A 24,972-nucleotide genomic window follows, 5' to 3' on the forward strand; every position below is an offset into this window, starting at 1 on the left:
TGGGAGGAGCCTACAAAAGCCAATCATAATTCACCTAATGATTTTCAAGGGGAAGATTTAAATTGCTGCCATTCTTGCACTGTTAATGGCACAAGCCTCAAACCTGGTACAGTTGATCATTGGGTGGCTGGGGTTCAATTTGAGAAAGGGGGGTGGAGCCACAAACAGCCTATTAGATTTGTTTAATTCCAATGCAAATTATTGATGCCAAACACCGCAAAGCTCACAAACTTGGTAATTGATTAATTGTGTGTGCGGGTTAGAAAAGTGGGCACAGCCAACACCAGCCAAATACATAAGCGGGTAACGCGGGGTCATAAGTGGGCGGAGACAAATACAAATTTTACTGGGAAAATGTAAACTGCAGCCATTCTTACACTATTAATTGTAGGGTTCTCTAACTTTGCACAGTTGGTTACTGGGTGACTGGGATTTATATTCAGAAAAGTGGGGGTAGTCTACAAAAGCCAATCAAAAATTATCTGTTGATTTTTCAGGGGAATATTTCATTGCTGCCTTTCTTGCACTGTTAATGGCACAAGCCTTAAACCTGGTACAGTTGATCATTGGGTGACTGGGGTTTAAATTGATAATAGGGGGGTGGAGCCACAAACAGACAATCTTATTTGTTTCATTTTAATGCAGGTTATGGATGCCAAAACCGCAAAGCTCACAAACTTGGTAATTGAGTAATTGTGTGTTAAGGTTAGGAAAAGTGGGTGCAGCCAACACCAGCTAAATACATAATCGGGCAATACCGGGTCATCAGTGGGTGGAGACAAATACACATTTGACTGAGAAAATGTAAACTGCAGCCATTCTTACACTGTTAATGGTAGGGTTCTCAAACTTTGCACAGTTAGTCACTGGGTGACTGGGATTAATATTCAGAAATGTGGGTGGAGCGTACAAAAGCCAATCAAAATCCACCTATTGATTTTTAAGGGGAATATTTAATTGCTGCCATTCTTGCACTGTTAATGGCACAAACCTCTTGCACTGTTAATCAACTGTACCTGGTACACTTGGCCATTGGGTGATTTGGGTTCAAATTCAGAAAAGGGGTGGAGCCACAGCCAATCAGATTTATTTTATTTCAATGCAATTATTGATGCCAAAGACTGCAAAGCTCACAAACTTGGTCATTAAATAATTAATTGTGTGTTAGTTAGGAAAAGGGGGCAGGGCCAACACCAGCCAAATACATACCCGGGCAACGCCGGGCGTCCAGCTAGTTTTAAACGAGCCCTAAAAATGGTTTCTAAGCAAGCATGGCAGGGTACCAAGATGTGCTACTCATCAAATTACATACATAATACATGCTACCTCACTCCTGCATGATATCCTATTGCTATTTGGAATCTGGCTTTAGATACTGTAAATAAAATTATGGACCCAATGTAATTCCCTTACCATTTCTAATACAGTTTGCTGTAGAGAGAGACTGTTCACTTTAAAGAGGCACTGTAATAAATTATTCTGGATGCCCATTTTTACATTCATTATTCTGGTTTCAGCATCAAACATCCTATATCTTTATATAGCTGTATGTATTAAATTCTGCGCTCCCAGCGATGTTTGCCCTAGGATGTTTAGCTATCCAGGATTCTCCCAGAGCACCCTGGGAGACCAGGTGGTGTTTCTACTGGCTTCAGAACACACAGTAAACCAACATTCCACAGTGATGCACCGATCAGCAGTAGAGATGTTGCCACCTGGGATAAAACTGGGAGTATCCAATGTAAATCTGGGAGAGGAAAGATTTTACCAAGGAAAAATCTGACTAAATACAGTGGCTTGCAAAAGTATTCAGCCCCCTTGAAGTTTTCCACATTTTGTCACATTACTGCCACAAACATGAATCAATTTTATTGGAATTCCACGTGAAAGACCAATACAAAGTGGTGTACACGTGGAACGAAAATCATACATGATTCCAAACATTTTTTAAAAATAAATAACTGCAAAGTGGGGTGTGCATAATTATTCAGCCCCCTTTGGTCTGAGTGCAGTCAGTTGCCCATAGACATTGACTGATGAGTGCACCTGTGTGTAATCTAATGTCAGTATAAATACAGATGCTCTATGACGGCCTCAGAGGTTGTCTAAGAGAATATTGGGAGCAACAACACCATGAAGTCCAAAGAACACACCAGACAGGTCAGGGATAAAGTTATTGAGAAATTTAAAGCAGGCTTAGGCTGCAAAAAGATTTCCGAAGCCTTGAACATCCCACGGAGCACTGTTCAAGCAATCATTCAGAAATGGAAGGAGTATGGCACAACTGTAAACCTACCAAGAAAAGGCCGTCCACCTAAACTCACAGGCCGAACAAGGAGAGCACTGATCAGAAATGCAGTCAAGAGGCCCATGGGGACTCTGGACGAGCTTCAGAGATCTACAGCTCAGGCGGGAGACTCTGTCCATAGGACAACTATTAGTCATGCACTGTACAAAGTTGGCCTTTATGGAAGAGTGGCAAGAAGAAAGCCATTTGTTAACAGTAAGCATAAGAATTCCAGTTTGCAGTTTGCCACAAGCCATGTGGGGGACACAGCAAACATGTGGAAGAAGGTGCTCTGGTCAGATGAGACCAAAATGGAACATTTTGGCCAAAATGCAAAACGCTATGTGTGGCGGAAAACTAATACTGCACATCACTCTGAACACACCATCCCCACTGTCAAATATGGTGGTGGCAGCATGATACTCTGGGGGTGCATCTCTTCAGCAGGGACAGGGAAGCTGGTCAGAGTTGATGGGAAGATGGATGGAGCCAAATACAGGGCAATCTTGGAAGAAAACCTCTTGAAGTCTGCAAAAGACTTGAGACTGGGGCGGAGGTTCACCAGCAGGACAACGACCCTAAACATAAAGTCAGGGCAACAATGGAATGGTTTAAAACAAAACATATCCATGTGTTAGAATGGCTCAGTCAAAGTCTAGATTTAAATCCAATCGAGAATCTGTGGAAAGATCTGAAAACTGCTGTTCACAAACGCTGTCCATCTAATATGACTGAGCTGGAGCTGTTTTGCAAAGAAGAATGGCCGAGGATTTCAGTCTCTAGATGTGCAAAGCTGGTAGAGACATACCCTAAAAGACTGGCAGCTGTAATTGCAGCAAAAGGTGGTTCTACAAAGTATTAACTCAGGGGGCTGAATAATTACGCACACCCCACTTTGCAGTTATTTATTTTTAAAAAATGTTTGGAATCCTATATGAGTTTCGTTCTACTTCTCACATGTACACCACTTTGTATTGGTCTTTCACGTGGAATTCCAATAAAATTGATTCATGTTTGTGGCAGTAATATGACAAAATGTGGAAAACTTCAAGGGGGCTGAATACTTTTGCAAGCCACTGTAGTTTATAAAGTATTATTGTTAAAAATGAGCAATTTCTAGAAGCTATATTCAGTAATATTTCTTTTTAAGCCTCCAGCCATGCATAAACTTTGTCTTCAATTCTGGTAAGACCATTTGACCCAAGGAAGGGAATACATGGTGGTAAATTGACTAGACTTTCAGAGGAGAACTGCACAAGGCAGGTCTTCCATAGCAATCAAGGTGAACTGAAAATGCTTCAGAAACATTCTAACTATGCTTCTGAAAGTCTAAGAACACAGTAATAACCTTAGATTGGAGGAGACTAAATGTCTAAAACTTGACTTTTAATAAATAATTTAAAATCATTGGTCATTAGAAATTGTTTTTATGTGAAGTGTGACTTAGTGGATTGAGGATAAATGTAGCACAATTCCCCCCCCATTAGCATTCACTGGGGTTTCCTCAATACACACTGCAAGATAGAAAAATAAAATTAGGGATAATTAATCCTAGCTGTGCGCTCCTCACTTAAATTCACAAATACGAATCAATACAGTAATCTCAATTATTATAACACCAGATGGATCGCCTTCTCTTATAATCTGTGTGTGTTTCACAGTCCATTAAACAAATCTTAGAAAGGTAAAGCGGCGCTCAACATCCCCTCTGCAAGAGATTGTCCTCAGTATAATAATCAATCTTCCCAGAATTCCACATAGTTCACTGGATCCTCATATATAAAACCAAAGCGCTCACCAGATTTTATGGCCGATCAATTACAATCAGCAAATCACGCTTGTGGCCCAGCCAGTAACTCCCGGATCTTTCAATATCCTTCAGCTTCTTCACACATGTAATAAAAAGTAAGGTGCAAGCACATAGCGTAATACTGTTTTGATTTTAAATACAGTTATATCCACCAGTGCACTTCCAACCACTGTTCCAATGTCACCCAGTGTGTCCTCCACCAGACCAGTAATGCAAGCCTCTCACCAGATATCATGCGCTGACCGACAGGGACCAGCATCAACAGCGTGTGGCATCAGCCAATTTCTTTCTCCACAGTTTGGATCATACAGCCTAAGACTCAGAGAGATCTCGACATAGCGTAATACTGTCTTTATTTAAAAAATTTTAAAAGTAGTGCACTTACAAACACCAAAGATCAATGCGCATTAAGAACAGCATGTAGCGTCTTCCGTGCTCCGCAGGCCACGCCCTACTAGTTTCGTCACTTGACTCATCAGGGGCTTGGCCTATCGGAGCTGAAGACGCTCTTTTAAGTTTCTCCTATGCATAATGCAGCCAGATGCGCTGCTTCCATTCGCCGTGCGCTGTCATCTGACCAAAAAGTGTGATCTGATTGGTCCGCAATGGGAGCTTGAATACTACACTCCCCATAATCCTCTCGGATAATACTCCTCCCCTCCCTTGGCCAATGGATGTTTAGTTATATTAGTGCTAGCCCTGATTGGTCCGTGGCGTGCACTTGGGAGCTCCAATCCCCCACAAGCCTCTCGAGATTAAACACGCACTGCCCACGTGACCACAGTTTCTTTATATTGGTCCTGGCCATACACTACATGTCCCAGAGTTCAATATGAATCAGTTACTCACACGTTCCCTGCACTAAGGCTAATGGAAAAAACTTACAGTAATTCTATGGAATTTAAAAACATCTTTTGATAATACGCTTCCACACTTGCTGTATACAAGAGTTTTATATATACTAAAAAATACTAAAAATATATATATGCAAACAATAAGAGCAAAAAGAATAAGAATGCTACTCAGTTAAATATGCTAATCCCTACAGCTGGAGGAGTCTATAACGGGCATATGATAAGCGCACTTACCTAATGTTTAATGCTCAATAAACTTAATACCGGACAATGGATCATACCTGGCCGGCTCATGAAAGCTGCATAAAGCTGTATTATAACTTCATATTCCAATAATCAGAATTTCATCTACAGCAACAATAATTACATCGATACTACAAATATAATCAGTTTTGATAAACCCCACACTGTACATCATCCACTTAATAATTTATTCTTTATTCTTTTTGCTGTGAGTGTGAGTAACTGATTCATATTGAACTCTGGGACATGTAGTGTATGGCCAGGACCAATATAAAGAAACTGTGGTCACGTGGGCAGTGCGTGTTTAATCTCGAGAGGCTTGTGGGGGATTGGAGCTCCCAAGTGCACGCCACGGACCAATCAGGGCTAGCACTAATATAACTAAACATCCATTGGCCAAGGGAGGGGAGGAGTATTATCCGAGAGGATTATGGGGAGTGTAGTATTCAAGCTCCCATTGCGGACCAATCAGGTCACACTTTTTGGTCAGATGACAGCGCACGGCGAATGGAAGCAGCGCATCTGGCTGCATTATGCATAGGAGAAACTTAAAAGAGCGTCTTCAGCTCCGATAGGCCAAGCCCCTGATGAGTCAAGTGACGAAACTAGTAGGGCGTGGCCTGCGGAGCACGGAAGACGCTACATGCTGTTCTTAATGCGCATTGATCTTTGATGTTTGTAAGTGCACTACTTTTACATTTTTTAAAATAAAGACAGTATTACGCTATGTCGAGATCTCTCTGAGTCTTAGGCTGTATGATCCAAACTGTGGAGAAAGAAATTGGCTGATGCCACACGCTGTTGATGCTGGTCCCTGTCGGTCAGCGCATTGTATCTGGTGAGAGGCTTGCATTACTGGTCTGGTGGAGGACACACTGGGTGACATTGGAACAGTGGTTGGAAGTGCACTGGTGGATATAACTGTATTTAAAATCAAAACAGTATTACGCTATGTGCTTGCACCTTACTTTTTATTACATGTGTGAAGAAGCTGAAGGATATTGAAAGATCCGGGAGTTACTGGCTGGGCCACAAGCGTGATTTGCTGATTGTAATTGATCGGCCATAAAATCTGGTGAGCGCTTTGGTTTTATATATGAGGATCCAGTGAACTATGTGGAATTCTGGGAAGATTGATTATTATACTGAGGACAATCTCTTGCAGAGGGGATGTTGAGCGCCGCTTTACCTTTCTAAGATAGAAAAATACCCCACCTAACAATCCACTGCTAAGTCACACTTCACACAAAAATGTTTTGTAATGACCAATGCTTTTAAACTATTTATTAAATGTTAGGTTTTACGCCCTCGGTTTCCTCCAATCTAAGGTTATTATTGTGTATTTAGACTTTCAGAAGCACAGTTGGAATGTTTTCTGAAGCATTTTCAGTTCACTTTGCATGTAGACAAGCTGGCCTTCCTTGTGCAGTTCTCCTCCTCTATGTTGTAGTTCGAGTGAGCAAACATTACATCTGCTGCTGATTCCAATGGATTTCCTGTGTACATATTCTTATGGTGCTTTGTTTTTTCCTCTCCTGTCAGGTTACGACTGAAGCCGGATGTTGTACTGAGACACCTCTCCATTGCCGTGTGTGCTGGGGATCAGAGCTACATGCCCCAGCAGGTGTCTGTGGCTGTGGGACGGAATCCCAGTAACCTACAGGTTGTTCGCGAAGTCCACATTCCCAGCCATATTACAGGCTATGTGACATTGCTGGAAAACGCTAACATTTGTCAGATGTGTGAGTCAATCCAGTAACTGAAGTGCATTGTTCTATATAGAATACATTTACTTTTTATATATAGATGGGCTTAAAAATGTGTCTACTTGTATTTTTTCAGTATAGATAAAAATTGTATATGTAGACAATACATCTTGCCTTAGATTAGCTTCATCTTGAAAATTCAGTAAAATCTAGCTCAGTCACGAGTAAATGCTGTCAGTTTGTATGTAATTTAGTTTTTATAAGACATTGCTCAGTTACCAGGCAGACTTCAGCACCACACATGCAAGGGAAACTACGGTATGTTTATTCTTTTCAGGGCCCAGGATTCAAATGGGACTTCAGCATCAGACCAAACAGTTAGGAGCTTTTGCTGAGTGGATTTCAACAACATGAATTAGTGTATGATTCACTGGGACATGATACAGTCCACGGACAGCACTGTCTGATAGGCACACTTATGCGCTGCACAATAGTGCATTCTGACAATGCACAGCTGCATGCATTTTTACATTGCAGAGCTGTCCCGTTCTGTCTAGTTGAGTAGTGCAGCGCTGCATGCATCTGGGAGAGGTGATCAGGACACAGTACAGTTGGAACTGTTTCTCATGCTTCCTGTCACCTCCTTTCAACCAAAAAGATGGATGCCCTCATAAAATAACAAACATTTTCCTGCTTTTTTAAAACGGGGTGGGTAAGAGATTGTTACATATCTATTTTAATATAACTAATGTAACTTAATGACAGTATGTTTGTTTAGGCTGAAGTTCCTCTTTAAGGTATTAATGGCCACAAATCAACGTGAGGCATTCACCTCCAATACCCCAGTGTAAACACCAGGGATATACGCCCCTTCCAGCGTCATTAGTCATTATTATCATATGATCACCATAAGCCTTTTCCCCATACAGTTTACCAGCTGGCGGCACTTCTGCGATTGGTCGGCAGGGCATTAATATACTAGTCACATGGTACTAGATCGGTGTTTATCCGCTTGTGACTAGTAGTACGAGTGGTGGTAAACTGTATGGGGGAAAGGCTTGCGGTGATCATATTGTTAGATCTGGCACTTGTCATTTATGCTGCTTTTTAACTTTTAATAAATTAATAAATGTATTGCTTCTATCAAGACTGCAGATCATTCAGATCAGCACTGGCCGCCTCCTGCTGCGGCCCGCTCGTCTCCCTGAGATGCAGGCATGGCTTGCGCTATGGGCGCCATGCCTGCGCCCTCATATAGTGCCCTTTCCTGTGTCCCCGCTGCCGCTGCCTCACAGCTCAGACCTCACAGTTTGCGGCAACTGAAGCAAACAGCGTGCGCATGGTACCCGCATACACGGAGTACGTCACTTGCGGAAGTGACATCATTAGTCACTTCTGCATTTGAAGTTTCAGCCGCATGGGTGCCATGCGCACTCTGCTTGCTTCGCTCGCCGCGATCTGTGAGGTCTGAGCTGTGAGGCAGCGCTAGCGGGGACAGAGGAGAGAGCATTGGCGGGCAGCGCTGGTCTGAGGTAACGGGCGAGGCACTGGACACCTCGCTATCTAACTGGGAGGACACCTGTCACTACCTCATCTGGGGGGACACCTGTCACTACCTCATCTGGGGGGACACCTGTCACTACCTCATCTGGGGGGACACCTGTCACTACCTCATCTGGGGGGACACCTGTCACTACCTCATCTGGGGGGACACCTGTCACTACCTCATCTGGGGGGACACCTGTCACTACCTCATCTGGGGGGACACCTGTCACTACCTCAACTGGGGGGGGGCACCTGTCACTACCTCAACTGGGGGGGGGGGCACCTGTCACTACCTCAGCTGGGGGGGCACCTGTCACTACCTCAACTGGGGGGGGGGGCACCTGTCACTACCTCAACTGCACAACTGGGGGGGGGGTACCTGTCACTACCTCAGCTGGGGGGGGGGGGGGCACCTGTCACTATCTAACTGGGCAGACACCTGTAACGACCTCATCCGGCCACACCACAGCATCACCGCAAGGCCTTTCAGCCCACACATCATCCCCAATCCAGCCAAAAACAGCATTGCCAGGCCAGCCAGGCACAGCAGCCAGTAGAGGAGAATTTAGAAGCCAAGTGAGAGGTGTCTACCATATTAAAGGAGCATTCTGCCTATTTTGTGTGAAATACTGTCTATTTATGTGCCTCATGACTGCTGAATTTGTCGTGTTGGGTGTCTCATGATTGCTGAATTTGTCTTGTTGGGGCCTCATTTGTTGGGGGCATCATGATTGCTGAATTTGTCTTGTTGGGGGCCTCAAGATTGCTGAATGTGTCTTGTTGGGGGCCTCATGATTGCTAAATTTGTCTTGTTGGGGGCCTCATGATTGCTGAATTTGTCTTGTTGGGGGCCTCATGATTGCTGAATTTGTTCTGTTGGGGGGCCTCATGATTGCTGAATGTGTCTTGTTGGGGGCCTCATGATTGCTGAATTTGTCTTGTTGGAGGCCTCATGATTTGTTGGGGGCCTCATGATTGCTGAATTTGTCTTGTTGGGGGTCACATGATTGCGAACTGCGAGACTATGGAAAAGCTGAATCCTTATCATATGAGACAATAGGATTAAACCTACTTTTTTAGCTTTTTAAAACTGAAAATAAAACTGGGAGGTTCTAAAAAAAAATACATTTTTCAGGAGTAGGATGGATGAAGTTGTTAATCTTCACAATTTATTTTTAACTTGGATTTTCCATAATGTTCATGTATGAGTTAAAACGTTTGTATGTAGTTAAAATTGCTGTTGCCACTTTGCGATAGATAAGTGACTTTCGGGTTGCAGTTTGGGCACTCGGCCTCCAAAAGGTTCGCCACCACTGTCCTAATCTAATGTCCCACCATTGCTAAGTTCATGTAAATTTGTCTCCACCCGTGGCCACACCCACATTCTGGTCCATGGCCACATCCATTTTTTGGCCCGAAGTGCTGCCAATCTAATTGTCCTTTAATTGCATTTTTTTTCCTGGGGGGGGGGATCTGCGGCTCTAGCAAGAGCTTTCGGCCCTCCACCATGGGGTCTGAAAAAAAAAAAAGCCCTCCATGCCCGTGAAGTTGGACGGCACTGATTTAAATGGAAGATTCCAGGAGTTGTATCCATGCACACCTCTAACCCACTGGTGCCGAGTTGCTTTGCATTTTCCATAAATTCGTTTGAATGCTTGTCAAACATGCATTTATGCTTTCATTAACTTAAAGGGATACTGTAGTGGGGTCGGGGGGAAATGAGTTGAAGTTACCCGGGGCTTGTAATGGTCCCCCGCAGGCATCCTGTGCCTGTGCAGCCACTCCCCAATGCTCTGGCCCCGCCTCCGGGTCACTTCTGGAATTTCAGACTTTAAAGTCTGAAAACCACTGCGCCTGCGTTGCCGTATCCTCACTCCCGCTGATGGCACCAGGAGCGTACTGCGCAGGTCCAGTATGGTCTGTGCCTGCACCGTGCGCTCCTGGTGACATCAGGGGAAGCGAGGACATGGCAACACAAGCGCAGTGGTTTTCATACTTTAAAGTCTGAAATTCCAGAAGTGACCCGGAGATGGGGCCGGAGCATTGGGGAGTGGCTGCGCGGGCACAGGATGCCTGCGGGTGACCATTACAAGCCCCGGGTAACTTCAACTCATTTTCCCCCGACACCCCCTCCCCCCCCCCCCCACAGTATCCCTTTTAATTAGGCTTGTTTATGTAGGATTTATTATTTTTTGTCAACTTCACTTACTATTATGAATTCACTGACTGGCATAATTACCCCAGAGCACAACCTATGTATACTTTTGGGTAAATGTAGTGCATGGTTACGGCCTGGCTTTTAGACCACCCAGTCAGCAGTAAACATAAATTACTTTTATCATTTGTGGATGCAGGTGATTGAAATCTTTACCCTGTTTGGAGCCTCTTATTCCTGCCAGGGCGTAGACTTCAATGTCCCTTCACCATGCGCTCCCGTCACCTCTGCTGCATTCAGTTCACTCAGCTGTCTAATGACAGTGGCTCCTGACACTGTGATCACTGTGAGACAGTCACAGTGATGACAGCCGAAAAAAGGGGACAAATGCTCTGATCCAGAGCCTTCTAGTACAGAAAGGGTTATGTTTTAGACGCAGACAATGGAAGTTAATCCTTCCTCTCTGTGCCCATTTCCACATGTTTTGTTAAACGAGTTTGTTTAGAAAATTTTACAACCATAAAATAGCCAAGTCATTATTTTTTGTTAGGGTACCAACACCCGGAGCAGTTTTAATTGCTTTAACTTCCAGTTACTGATGTCTTGGCTTCCTTTTTACAGATAGGCAGGAGATCTAAAGGTTAAAACTGGCCTATCTCTGTGTAGGACAAAAGCTAAAGTTGTATGTTGGGCTTTTGAGTATAAAGTGTAATGCCTTTTGTTTGGCTTGGTATGTTATTTTTTTGGGGTGTTGTCCCATGATTGTTTATGAACCAGTGTGCAGTTGGTAGTTTGCCTTGTTGCTTTGTTTAGCTGTGTGTGACTTGCTTGAGTGTTTAGACTATTGTTTAGTGCTCTAGACTGATTGGTCAGATATCGCCGTGTCAAAGGTTCATGTTGTTTATGGAAACAAAACTAGAAAATGTTCTGCTTTTTTTTTTTTTTTTTTTTTTTTGTAGTGGAAGAATTTATAACTTGTGATGTGCAAAATAGGCAATCAAAAACTCAGTTTGCTGGTTAAACAAACACCTGCAAGCTAATTGGCAGATAAAGGAATTTCTAGGCGAAAAGTATTTCTTCTTGTGAGTCAGTGCATATTTTTGTGTTAGTTTCTCCTTAATGCTATCCATAATGTCTTTTTCAGGGTAGTTAAAGAGGAGCTGTTAGGCATACTTCTCCGAAAAAAAACCCACATGTATAAGTAGATAAATACTTGCTGTACTTACATAACATATGCATTGCACTGTCCATGTTTTGTTTTGCAGCTAGTTATATAGTACATAAAGAGATTTCTATTCCTGAGAGTTTCCATTTTAGGAAGACTGTGTGTGAAGCCAATCGTGATGTCATATCCTCCCTTACTGTTTGCCCTCCTCCTTTTGATTTAGTATGCATTAGCACTCCCTTTTCCCAGCCCTCAGACACTCCCACCAAGCTATGGCTTCTCATACATCATCATTGTGCGACTCTGCAGAGCTTGTTTATGTTTGAGGACAGGATGTCAAAAAGAGGGCAAGTGATTCTGCATGTAGGTTTGTGCAGCAGTGACCTAGCCTAAAGACTGCACTTGATAACACATTACTTTTCATGCACACTGAATCCTCTTTAGAGGTGTGTGACAGCATGAGCAGTTACTGGCTAATGATAGACAGACCAAACAATTTGTTATGTCAAAGCTCCTCAGCACACTTATATTGTTGCAGTTTGTCATGGGTGTACCTGTGTAAAATAGCTCCTATATCGAACACTACAATTGCGCTTGCCTCAAGCAGAGAGCCTCTTTCCATGACAATGCATTTTAATGCTAGCTACAAACCATACAATTCTACACGCCATACAATTATTAGGCAGATTTATCAGCCAGATTGATTGTTACCAACATGTTCAATCTGAACAGTTACTGTCCTATGGAGAGGCAAGTGGCTGCATGTACTGTCCTATGGAGAGGGAAGGAGAGGCAGGAGGCTGCATGTACTGTCCTATGGAGAGGGGAGGAGAGGCGGGAAGCTGCATGTACTGTTCTATGGAGAGGGGACTGCATGTACTGTCCTATGGAGAGGAGAGAGGAGGCTGCATGTACTGTCCTATGGAGAGGAGAGGCAGGAGGCTGCATGTACTGTCCTATGGAGAGGGGAGAGGAGGCTGCATGTACTGTGCTATGGAGAGGGGAGGAGAGGCAGGGGGCTGCATGTACTGTCCTATGGAGAGGGGAGGAGAGGCAGGAGGCTGCATGTACTGTCCTATGGAGAGGGGAGGAGAGGCAGGAGGCTACATGTACTGTCCTATGGAGAGGGGAGGCAGGGGGCTGCATGTACTGTCCTATGGAGAGGGGAGGAGAGGCAGGAGGCAGCATGTACTGTCCTATGGAGAGGGGAGGAGAGGCAGGAGGCAGCATGTACTGTCCTATGGAGAGGGGAGGAGAGGCAGGAGGCTACATGTACTGTCCTATGGAGAGGGGAGGCAGGGGGCTGCATGTACTGTCCTATGGAGAGGGGAGGAGAGGCAGGAGGCAGCATGTACTGTCCTATGGAGAGGGGAGGAGAGGCAGGAGGCTACATGTACTGTCCTATGGAGAGGGGAGGAGAGGCAGGAGGCAGCATGTACTGTCCTATGGAGAGGGGAGGAGAGGCAGGAGGCTGCATGTACTGTCCTATGGAGAGGGGAGGAGAGGCAGGAGGCTGCATGTACTGTGCTATGGGGAGGGGAGGGGAGGAGAGACAGGAGGCTGCATGTACTGTCCTATGGAGAGGGGAGGAGAGGCAGGAGGCTGCATGTACTGTCCTATGGAGAGGGGAGGAGAGGCAGGAGGCTACATGTACTGTCCTATGGAGAGGGGAGGCAGGGGGCTGCATGTACTGTCCTATGGAGAGGGGAGGAGAGGCAGGAGGCAGCATGTACTGTCCTATGGAGAGGGGAGAGGCAGGAGGATGCATGTACTGTCCTATGGAGAGGGGAGGAGAGGCAGGAGGCTACATGTACTGTCCTATGGCGAGGGGAGAGGCAGGAGGATGCATGTACTGTGCTATGGGGAGGGGAGGGGAGGAGAGGCAGGAGGCTGCATGTACTATCCTATGGAGAGGGGAGGAGAGGCAGGAGGCTGCATGTACTGTCCTATGGAGAGGGGAGGAGAGGCAGGAGGCTGCATGTACTGTGCTATAGAGAGGGGAGGAGAGGCAGGAGGATGCATGTACTGTCCTATGGAGAGGAGAGGCAGGGGGCTGCATGTACTGTGCTATGGAGAGGAGAGGCAGGAGGCTGCATGTACTGTCCTATGGAGAGGGGAGGAGAGGCAGGAGGCTGCATGTACTGTCCTATGGAGAGGGGAGGAGAGGCAGGAGGCTGCATGTACTGTGCTATGGAGAGGGGAGGAGAGGCAGGAGGATGCATGTACTGTCCTATGGAGAGGAGAGGCAGGGGGCTGCATGTACTGTGCTATGGAGAGGAGAGGCAGGAGGCTGCATGTACTGTCCTATGGAGAGGGGAGGCAGGGGGCTGCATGTACTGTCCTATGGAGAGGGGAGGAGAGGCAGGAGGCAGCATGTACTGTCCTATGGAGAGGGGAGGAGAGGCAGGAGGCAGCATGTACTGTCCTATGGAGAGGGGAGGAGAGGCAGGAGGCTGCATGTACTGTCCTATGGAGAGGGGAGGAGAGGCAGGAGGCTGCATGTACTGTGCTATGGGGAGGGGAGGGGAGGAGAGGCAGGAGGCTGCATGTACTGTCCTATGGAGAGGGGAGGAGAGGCAGGAGGCTGCATGTACTGTCCTATGGAGAGGGGAGGAGAGGCAGGAGGCTACATGTACTGTCCTATGGAGAGGGGAGGCAGGGGGCTGCATGTACTGTCCTATGGAGAGGGGAGGAGAGGCAGGAGGCTACATGTACTGTCCTATGGAGAGGGGAGGCAGGGGGCTGCATGTACTGTCCTATGGAGAGGGGAGGAGAGGCAGGAGGCAGCATGTACTGTCCTATGGAGAGGGGAGAGGCAGGAGGATGCATGTACTGTCCTATGGAGAGGGGAGGAGAGGCAGGAGGCTACATGTACTGTCCTATGGAGAGGGGAGAGGCAGGAGGATGCATGTACTGTCCTATGGAGAGGGGAGGAGAGGCAGGCTGGGGTGAGGTAAGAAAGGATAGAGAAGATAAAGAAGTGCGGTCAGAACTGAGGGGATGTTCAGGGTAAATAATCAGCCAGGGTAGGGGATGGTAACAATTGAAGGGCTAGCCAGGGCCCGTTTCCGTATGGGCAAACAGCCCCAAACATGTGCACCCCCCACCTATAGAAGCGCCACAGCTTCCAGTTTGCCCCTCCATAGAAGCACTACAGTTCCCATCATGCTCCACCTCTCCATAAAGGCACCACAGCTCCCAGCATTCCCCTCCATATAGTATTGGGGTGTCCCCAGGGCCCAAGAGCTGGCTGCCGACCCCATCCCCCCAATGTGTATAGCGGTCTGCGGTGTCCCTGCAGAGTATTCGCAGCAAGACGCACTCACCTGTCCAAACGGAATGCTCCTCCTTCAGTCTGTGTGCATCATCCTTGTGGATGCCTCATCTCCATGACCTGGCGGCATGTACATTACTCGTGTGCCACTGGGTCATGGAGATGAGGCGTCTGTGTGGATGAAGACGGAGGCACCCAGAGGAGTACGTCAGAGGGACAGATGAGGGCACTCCGCTGCGAATACTCTGCAAAGGCGTCATGGACGACTATACACAGAGGGAAGAGGGGCATGCTAGGAGCTGTAGTGCCTCTACAGAGGTGGGCATGTTGGGAGCTATAGTGCCTCTACAGAGGTGGGCATGCTGGGAGCTATAGTGCCTCTACAGAGGTGGGCATGCTGGGAGCTGTACTGCCTTCTATAGACGTCGGCATGCGAGGAGCTGTAGTGCCTCTATGGAGGGGGCAGCCTCTATATAGGTGGGCATTCTGGGAGCTGTAGTGCCTCTGTATAGGTGGGCAAGCTGGGAGCTGTAGTGCCTCTATGGTAGGTGGAGGGAACAAAGGGGTCACCATCTAATGTTGCTGCCTGGGTGGGAGGTCAGGACCAGGTACTCACACAGACTTGAAGTCACTGTCTGCAGCAGAAGTTATTCTAAGCCAGGCACCCGATCCTTCAGCTTCCTGATCTCTATTCTGTACAGAGTCCTGCTTCTGCTTCTCCCCACCTGCACTTCGGATGATTCAGCACTCTCTCCCTCCCCCGTGCTTTGCTATCGGGACTCAAAGGAGGGAGGGGGCAGTGTATATGTTACGGCCAGAACCCGAAGTGTGGCCACTTCTAGTTCTGGCCGGCCACTTCGGGTTCTGGCCGGCCAATATGCGAAGTGGCCGCAGCGCTGCGGCCAATGTGAGAAATGGAATGTTTACAGCCGTCTCGCCGCGGCCAAATTGATGACAAACTTGCTTAATTTTAATGAAATGTAGCCGGCGGCAATGTCATAGAATAGATGAAGCCGCCGGCTTTCGCGCACTGCCTCTCCCCGATCCCCCCCTCCCTCCTCTCGCCGCCTCCCATTACAATACGTAGCAGCCGGGCGGGGACATGCAGCCGGAGAGTCGTTCGTCGCAGCAGGGGCAGCAGAGCGGGGGAGGCTGCAGACATCGCTTCTGCCAGCACCCGCTCTGCAGGAACGGCAGGATTCCCCTGCCGCGACGAACGACTCTCCGGCTGCATGTCCCCGCCCGGCTGCTACGTATTGTAATGGGAGGCGGGGAGAGGAGGGAGGGTGGATCGGGGAGAGGCAGTGCGAAAGCCGGCGGCTTCATCTATTACATTGCCGCCGGCTACATTTCATTAAAATTAAGCAAGTTTGTCATCAATTTGGCCGCGGCGAGACGGCGTCAACAAAACATTTCTCACATTGGCCGCAGCGCTGCGGCCACTTCGCGCATTGGCCGGCCAGAACCCGAAGTGGCCGGCCAGAACTAGAAGTGGCCACACTTCGGGTTCTGGCCGTAACATATACACAAAGCTGCTGTCGCCTTTTCTGATGAGTGCTGCTGTGCACAGAGGTCTGTCTTCATCTCTGCCTGAGCCTTGGGGTTTCTGACATGTCGTATGTCTGCCCCAGCGGCGTGGTGAGACCTCCGTGCAGCACTTGTTCCTCTATGCTGCTGCCTGCTCTGATCAGCTGATCGCTACTAACGTTCCGCATTAGCCGCCGCAAACAGTCTTGTATTCAGTCCTCCGGCAACTACAGATGACGTCGGTGACATCTCTGTATTGCCAATCAGAGCGGTGCAGAGGCGTGGCTGGGGAAAACGTGAGGGGCAGAGAGAGCAGCCAATCAGGCTGCACTACTACATAAAGGGGAGGAATATGAAATGAAGGGGAGGCACAGGGAGGAGAAGAGGAAAACAAAAAGCCGCCCAGCATTCACTGCTGCGGCTCTTCGTACGAATTAGGAGCTGGGAGGCAATGATTTGTAAATCATATTAATGTAAAAATGTGAATGCTTTTTTAATGTGCCAGTGCCTTTTTAGCATGTTTTTAGGCTTGATTAAAGAGGAATATAGAAAACTATTTTTTAAATTCACGCCTAACAGTTACTCTTTTAAGAGAGTCAGAAGCCCAAAAAAATACCTCTTTTTACTGGCTAGTCCTTTTCAGCAATAAGATCATAGCTGATACGCCGCATCCCTGCAGCAGAACTATGTATTTATACCCCCAAATCCCCGGGGCAAAATTCTCTGTTCGCTTCCTGGAGGAGGCAGAGCTTTGCGCAGTAGCTCTGCCTCTGCTCCTGTCAATCTCCGCCTCTCCCTGCCCCTCTCAGTCTTCTGTCACTGAGAAGGACGGGGAGAGGTGGAGATTGGCAGAGAGAGACTGGACTGGAGGCAAAGCTACAGCGCAAAGCTCTGCCTCCCCCGGGCAGAAAAATCCACGACCTGGAAAGTCATGGAATTTGGCCCCAGATTTTGGGGATATAAATACCTTGTTCTGCTGCGGGATGCGGCGTATCAGCTATGATCTTATTGCTTAAGATATCTGGCCAATAAAAAGAGGTATTTTTTATGGCTTCAGACTCTCTCTGTTTTACACCTCTTCACACAATACAGTAGTATGAAGAAATGTTTGCCCTCTTGCATTAAAAAAAACAAAAAACCTTGTGTCTGGCTCCTGAAGAGGAAAGATAGGCTGCAGGTTTTATATTATTTTGTCCACCGTTTTTTAACAAGTTGAAATGTACAATCACATTACTCTAACCTCCTCGAAGAACTGTACAACACATGGAATATACCGTAATAGAGAACCACAGCTGAAGTTTATCTACCGTACCTTTATAGTTCCCAATACTTCTAAATCAGCCACCTGCTAAAATGCAAGTCACCTAAGCCAAGCTTAGTTTACTATATTCCTTTCCCCCATCAATCAGTTGTGGTCCTCTGTAACCAACTGCTTTGCTACTGTCTGCTCCTGCTTGCAACATTCCCTCTTCCCTGCTACACCTCCCTTTTGCCATAAATCCCAACATTTCAACCTACACTTTAGTCTTGCTTATCCAAACTTGAACTTTCCTTAATCAGTCACCAAAAATAGCATTAGTGTCTTACTTAAATAAACCTCCACCACCAACCTTTTCCAAGATCTGAACAACCTTCCACAGCATAGCATTTACTGATTAACCTTCAGCCTTTAGTGTTTTTTCACCTTATGCATTCGAGCAATTTTCACCTCCCATTCATTCGCCAATAACTTTATCACTACTTCTCACAATGAAATGGTGTATATCTAGTTTTTACCGCCACCAATCGGGCTTTCTTTGGATTGTACATTTTGCTAAGAACTATTTTATTCTAAATTCATTTTAAAGAGAATCTGTATTGTTAAAATCGCACAAAAGTAAACATACCAGTGCGTTAGGGGACATCTCCTATTACCCTCTGTCACAATTTTGCCGCTCCTCGCCGCATTAAAAGTGGTTAAAAACAGTTTTAAAAAGTTTGTTTATAAACAAACAAAATGGCCACCAAAACAGGAAGTAGGTTGATGTACAGTATGTCCACACATAGAAAATACATCCATACACAAGCAGGCTGTATACAGCCATCCTTTTGAATCTCAAGAGATCATTTGTGTGTTTCTTTCCCCCTGCAGCTATCTTCCACTGAAGTGTCAGGCTATTTCTTCCTGCAGAGTGCAGACAGCTGTGCCTGTATGTAATTCCTCAGTATGTGAAAGCCCAGCCAGCTCAGAGGAGGATTTATCCAGCTTGTAAAAGATAATAGGACAGAGAGAAGCTGCACTAATCTAAATATCACACAGGCAGTGTGCAGAGAGGGGGTTCATAGCAGAACCACAACACTGAAGAACTTGGCAGCCTTCCAGACACAGGCCTGACAAGTCTGACAAGAAAGAGATAAGTTGATTTATTACAGAGATGGTGATAGTAGAACGTGCTGCAGTAAGCCAGAACACATTAGAATAGCTTTTGGATGATAAAAAACAGGATGCAATTTTTGTTACGGAGTCTCTTTAACGGGAATATTAAGGAAAAAAATGGAAAAAAAACCATTATTTGTCAGTTTTCAGCCATTATAGCTTTAAAATTATGTTACCATAATTAAAACCCACTTTTTTTTTTGCCCATTTGTCCGGGTTATTAACTAGACCCCTGTCTTTATGGAAACTTAGTTGATACCTGATAAGATGCATGAGGTTTTTGGAGGATGCCAAGGGTCTAGTGCAGCCTTTCTCAACCTTTTTACCCTGGAGGAGCCCTGCAAATAATTTTGGGATCCCAAGTAACCCCTTCAAATATTTTTTTGGATGTCGAGGAACCCCTGCATTTATTTTTCAGGAGGCCTAGTCTTTAAAAGTAGGTGTGGCTATTTATTTCACTAACCCCTACTACACTGTCCCTCATTATATACTGTCTCCTTATTCTAGTACTTTTTATTAATGTGCTCATTATTATTCTGACATCCCCCCCACCCCCAATTTAGTTCGACGGTGACTCGAAGGCCCGACGAGACACTGTCGGGGACCCCAGGCCGACAGCTGAGAGCCGAGCGGCGGCATGGGACATGTCAGCTGCAATGGGCTGGAGGAAGCCCCGGGTAAGTAGATCGGGGGTAGGATAAATAGCCTGACGACTCCTTTAAAGGGTTAGTGACCTGTTGCAGTTTTCTTAAAGTCATACAATAAGTTTACAGTTTTTAACTATGCACATAGTGCAGCTCTGTTTTTCTTTTTGCGCATAGCTGTTATATTAATTGGTAATGTGGCCCTTGGAGACAGCTGGCCATATGCAATTCTCTTTCTCCTTGGTGATATTTTCACACCTTACCAACTTTTTTGCCTACTATTTTGTACCTTTTCAATTGCAGAGTGCTAGAAAAGGTATTTTAAACCATAGATGAAAAATTATCTCCTAGGAGAAATTTCTGCAACTTTTCTTCCTGCCTTGGAGAACTACAGGTGCAGTTCTTTTCAGGCCTCTTGTGAGGCCAGTTTATACCCTCCTTACCCCCTCTTTAAATTCTTGGATAGAATCTTCCTCTTGTTACTTTCAATAAACGATTCACTCATTTACCTCACCTTTTAATAGGCTTTATTCATTAAGTTAAAGAAAATCTGTACTCTAAAATTCTTACAATAAAAAGCATACCATTTTATTCATTATGTTCTCCCGGGCCCCTCTGTGCTGTTTCTGCCACTCCCTGCTGCAATGCTGGCTTGTAATTGCCAGTTTTAGGCAGTGTTTACAAACAAAAGACATGGCTGCTAACCAGAGTGTGATAGGCTGAGAGGAGAGCTTGGAGAGGGTGGGTGAAGCTTCTGCCAATGATAAGCAGTGCTGCACATTCCACACATTCCAGCCTGAGCCCGACAGAGGAAAGAAGATAAGATTTATTACAGAGAGGGCTCGTTTCCACTGTTGCAGTGCGGAATCGCCTGGATTCCACCGCAGACGAAATCGCATGCGGATGCGTTTCCGCATGCGGGTTTCCCCGCGATTTCGCATGCAATTTCGCATGGCTAAGAAGCAGGCGAATTTTAACCATGTCACTGCCTGTGTAAATTTCAATAGCATTACATGCGAAATCGCGGGGAAAACCGCATGACAAAGCCGCATGCGATTTCCCTATTAAAAGCATTGTGGGTGATTCGCATTCCTGCCGCACGCGAAATCTGACGGCTCTGCGCACAAGCACGACGCACAAGTGGAAACAATCCCATCCACTTGTATTGCCTATGCGAATCCGCATGCAGTGCCTGCATGCGGATTCGCTGTAGTGGAAACGAGCCCAGACAGTGCAACTAGAAAAGGCTGCAGTATGCCACAGCACATTAGAACAGGTATAGGAACTTATAGGATAGAAGAAATAAGAGTCTCTTTAATGTGAGGCTCGTGAGCTGTGTACATGCTAGGGCAGTAGTGCAGCGTAGCATACGCTGGTAACTTACGCTCCCTCTTTGCTAATAACTGCCACTCCACTCCTGCCGGGATCCAGTGGCTTTGAAGAATGTGATCCTTTGCACTTTGATTGGCCCAATAGGCTGCCTGTCACTTGACAGGCAGCCTGTTGGGCCAGTCAAAGCGCATGCTATGCTGCACTACCACGCGTAGCGTGCGCACAGCTCACGCTCATCACATTAAGCTGCGCTGCTTTCGCAGTGCAACTTAATGAATCAAGCCCAATATTTACTATTTGCCCTTCCCTTTTGTCGAAAATCCTTAGGTGGGCAAGCCATCTTCAACCCTACCTATCTTATTATTAGACTATTTTAAAACATGTCTCCTGGTCCTGTCAACTGCATTGTTACGGACGCCATGATTCAACCTTCTGTAATCTGCCATTTTTTGTTCTCATGCTACCTATGTAGAGTTTCAATTTGCCATGTTATTTGATTTTTCAAAAACCAAATAGAGATTTGAGGTAACTGAGAGTTCTGATAAGCCCATTTAAACCTGTTCTTTGATACATGGCATTTTCAGTAGCAGAAATGTGTTCCAGCTGTGTTTTTTAAAGTATGTTCTAGGCAAGGAGAAAGCAATAATCAAAGATTTATTACAGTAGCTACTAGTACCAGGAAGGGTATGCGTTTATTTAACACATTCCAGTATACTCTTTTAAGCACCACTCTGAGTTGACTATTTTACTCCTCCCACCCATTATGGTTTTCCATGAAATGTAGGCTGCCTGTCAACAGACACATTTGTGAGTTTGTGGGTTTGAATGTTCATAACATTTTTGATGGACCAACACCTTTTGTGTGTTTGTGTTAGATTTAAAGCAACTGGTGACAAAGAATAATTGTTGTTTTAATTTTTATGCAGATGTCCAGATAAACATTAAGCGCTGCTTGAGCGATGGCTGTGATACTAGGATACATGGCCTCCAGGCTACTGGTTACCAAAAGATAAAAAAGTCTGTCGTATCCATATCTGATGCCTCAGCTATTTGGTATCTGTCTCTGCTGACATCCCTAGTCACTACTTCCATGGAGACCAATCCTGCATTGGCACAGGCTGTTCAGCAGCACACACAGTAAGTAGAAGTTATTCTATGGTTACTCTTGATTCATCTTGGACAATCACACTTTTTTGTTTTGGTTTTCTCAGGCCTAATTTTAATATGTTTATTTCACAGGACATATTGATTCTTGCTTCATTTTGTTAAAGTGAACCAGAGATGAAGCACCCTCATGTATTTTACCATATATATTAGTGGGAACATTAGAGAAAACACCTACCCTGCTCTCTGTTTCATTCTTCACTGCTCAGCCTGCTTGTTATAAGCCCTGATAAAATTCCCGACTGTGCATTCAGTCTGGCTTTGCTCAGGAATCATTATAGCTGAGTCTGTCTTTTCTGATATTTTTTCAAGCCTGCCCCCTTCTGGCTCTGCTATAATGACTCCGCTATAATGATTCCTGAGCAAAACCAGACTGAATGCTCAGTCAGGGATTTTATCAGTCTGATAACAGGCAGGCTGAGCAGTAAAGAATGAAACAGAGCAGGGTAGGTGTTTTCTCTAATGTTCCCACTGATATATATGGCAAAATACATTAGAGTGCTTTGTCTCAGGTTTACTTTAAGTCTTGCTGAGTTCACAGAAACCTATTTTGTAGTAATTTGTTCTATATTTCATATTTATCCTGCCTGGTCTTTAAAGTGAAACTTTAGTGAAAATAAAACCTTGAGATAAACAATTGGACCTATCCTCCTACTTCTAAAAATGGTGGACACACATTTATAGATTTGGCAGCCGATCAACCATCGATAATTTATTTTTGAATCGGATGAAAATTAGTGCCACCAAAAGCATGCCTGATCGGCAGTTTGACCCGCCCGACCCGAAATTGGTAGAACCTATCGATCAGATATGCTGTGCGATAGCAGGTTGACATCCTCAATTGGGTGCGCAGTGGTAACGGCTTGCAATATTCGAACGATGAATGTGATGCAACCCCCTGGCCGCAATCCTCTCTAGTGTACATGTACCTTGCTGGTGCCCCTGCTTTAATAGTTTACCTCTCTGGCGCACACCGCTATATCTGGACTCCTCTTCCGGGTTCGCTCCCCATGTGGTTGCCGACACAACCACGAGGGGCTTCGGCTACCACGTGATTAGCGAACACTGAAGAGGAGTCCAGATACAGCGCCGGGCAACAGAAAGAATGTTAATGCAGTCGCACCGGGGGAGATCTCTAGACAGATATCTCTCCACTACCATTCACTACAGTAACCTTTCATAGGCATCAGCCTATGAGAGGGATCGCATTGTGAGCCACTCCTGGGGACAGTTAAGTCACAGGGCTGTCCCCTGTACAGCGCTGCACTAGATCGCAGCGCTGTACAAATGTAAATAACTGTTTCTTCTTTTTTTTAACAGCCTGTCCGCTCTGATCGTGGCTGGCAGGCTGATCACAGATCCCCGTCGTCTATCTCGGCAGGGAACGCGTGCGCACGCAATACCTGCTTATCCCCGCCTCCAGGTCCTGTCACCAGTCGGCGTTAGGCGATCCTGGTGGAGCCACTCTGCAGCCGCCAATTGGTGGTCGCAGAGGAGGTAAATGATCACTATACCTTTTAAAGTAAAAAATCTTTTATCCATTAATATTCAAATGTTCAGCCAATTGTAAATAACTTTTCCTACTTTTGGATGCACTGATTATTGTTTTTAATTTATATAGTGCTAACATCTTCTGTAGTGCTGTACAATGTACAAAAACATACCGAAATGGAGAGTATAGATACATGAGCAGTTCAACATGCTATCATACAATCAGGACAACTAGTACAGATATACACAATTGACTTGTAGTTGTTGTGTAGTTTGAAAAACATCACCAGTACTGAAGGAAGTTCAACTGATAAAATGTACAGAAACTGGAAACTAGAGGGTTAGAGGTCCCTGCGTGCTTACAATCTTGAGGGTAGTGGGGTGGAGACACTGGGGGAGTAGACAAAGAGGTTAACCGATGAGGCAGTGAGCTTTAAATTCTAGCTATAGCAAGTTATAGGCTTGTTTGAACAGGCGTGTCTTGAGGGTAGGCTTGAAAATTTCCAGGCTTACAGCAAGATGGACTGCTGTGGAAGAGAGTTTGGAAGAAGAGGTGACACTTGTGAGAATTCCTGGATGCTGGAGTGAGAGATGGTGACCAAGCTGCATGAAATGAGGGTCTCTTCGGAGGAGTAAAGGTTCTGGGAGGGATGATATCTGGAAATTAATAAGAAAATGTATGGAGGGGATATCCTATTCAGAGCTTTGAATGATAGTGTTAGGAGTTTGAACCTGGATCCTTTGGGTAATTTGTAGCCAATGGAAAGATAGGCAAAGAGGAGTGCGAATAAAGGTGGATGAGATGAGCATCAGAGATCAGTAGTGACTGGAAAAGTGGCCACAGAATAGGGTGTTACAGTAATCAATTATTAGAGCCGTACAAGCATTTTAGTAGTCTCTTGAGTAAGGAAGGGACAAATTCTGGAGATATTTTTGAGATGGAAGTAGCAGAAGATGTTATGTGGTTGAAATGAGAGCTTAGAGTCCAGAGTTACAGCCACCGAGCTTTCGAAGTTGAGGTTATTGGGGAATCTTCTACATTAATAGTAATTATAGGTGAGGAAGCAGAGAGGGAGAGATGGAAAAAATCTCATAATATCTGTTTTGCTTATGTTAAGTTTGAGGGACAGGATAGCATGAGTGCAGAAACAGCAGACAGTCAGGGACTTTAGATAATAGTGTATAGAGGTCAGGAGCTGAAAGATTAGTGTCATCAGCACAGAGGTGATACTGGAAACCAAGAGCATATTAATTGTCCCAGGCTATGAGTATAGATGGAAAACAGAAGAGGTCTTAGGATGGAACCATGTGGTACACCAATAGATAGCAGACGTGAAGAGGAGTAAGTGTTGGAATAGG

General features: G+C 45.6%; 1 protein-coding gene across 2 annotated transcripts in view; it reads left to right on the top strand.

Annotated features, from left to right (window-relative positions):
* ZZEF1 (zinc finger ZZ-type and EF-hand domain containing 1) overlaps nucleotides 1-24,972 on the top strand; it is a 226,841-nt gene that overhangs the window by 41,836 nt on the left and 160,033 nt on the right. The window contains exons 5-6 of one of the 2 annotated variants that reach the window (XM_068268505.1): nucleotides 6,737-6,936; nucleotides 21,885-22,095. In XM_068268505.1, the coding sequence (XP_068124606.1) occupies nucleotides 6,737-6,936; nucleotides 21,885-22,095 (411 nt within the window). Of the gene's footprint in view, nucleotides 1-6,736; nucleotides 6,937-19,604; nucleotides 19,660-21,884; nucleotides 22,096-24,972 lie in introns of those variants that run through there. The other variant, XM_068268506.1, reaches the window with a different exon arrangement.

The sequence above is a fragment of the Hyperolius riggenbachi genome, chromosome 2 (assembly GCF_040937935.1).
Source record: "Hyperolius riggenbachi isolate aHypRig1 chromosome 2, aHypRig1.pri, whole genome shotgun sequence".
Lineage (NCBI taxonomy): Eukaryota > Metazoa > Chordata > Amphibia > Anura > Hyperoliidae > Hyperolius > Hyperolius riggenbachi.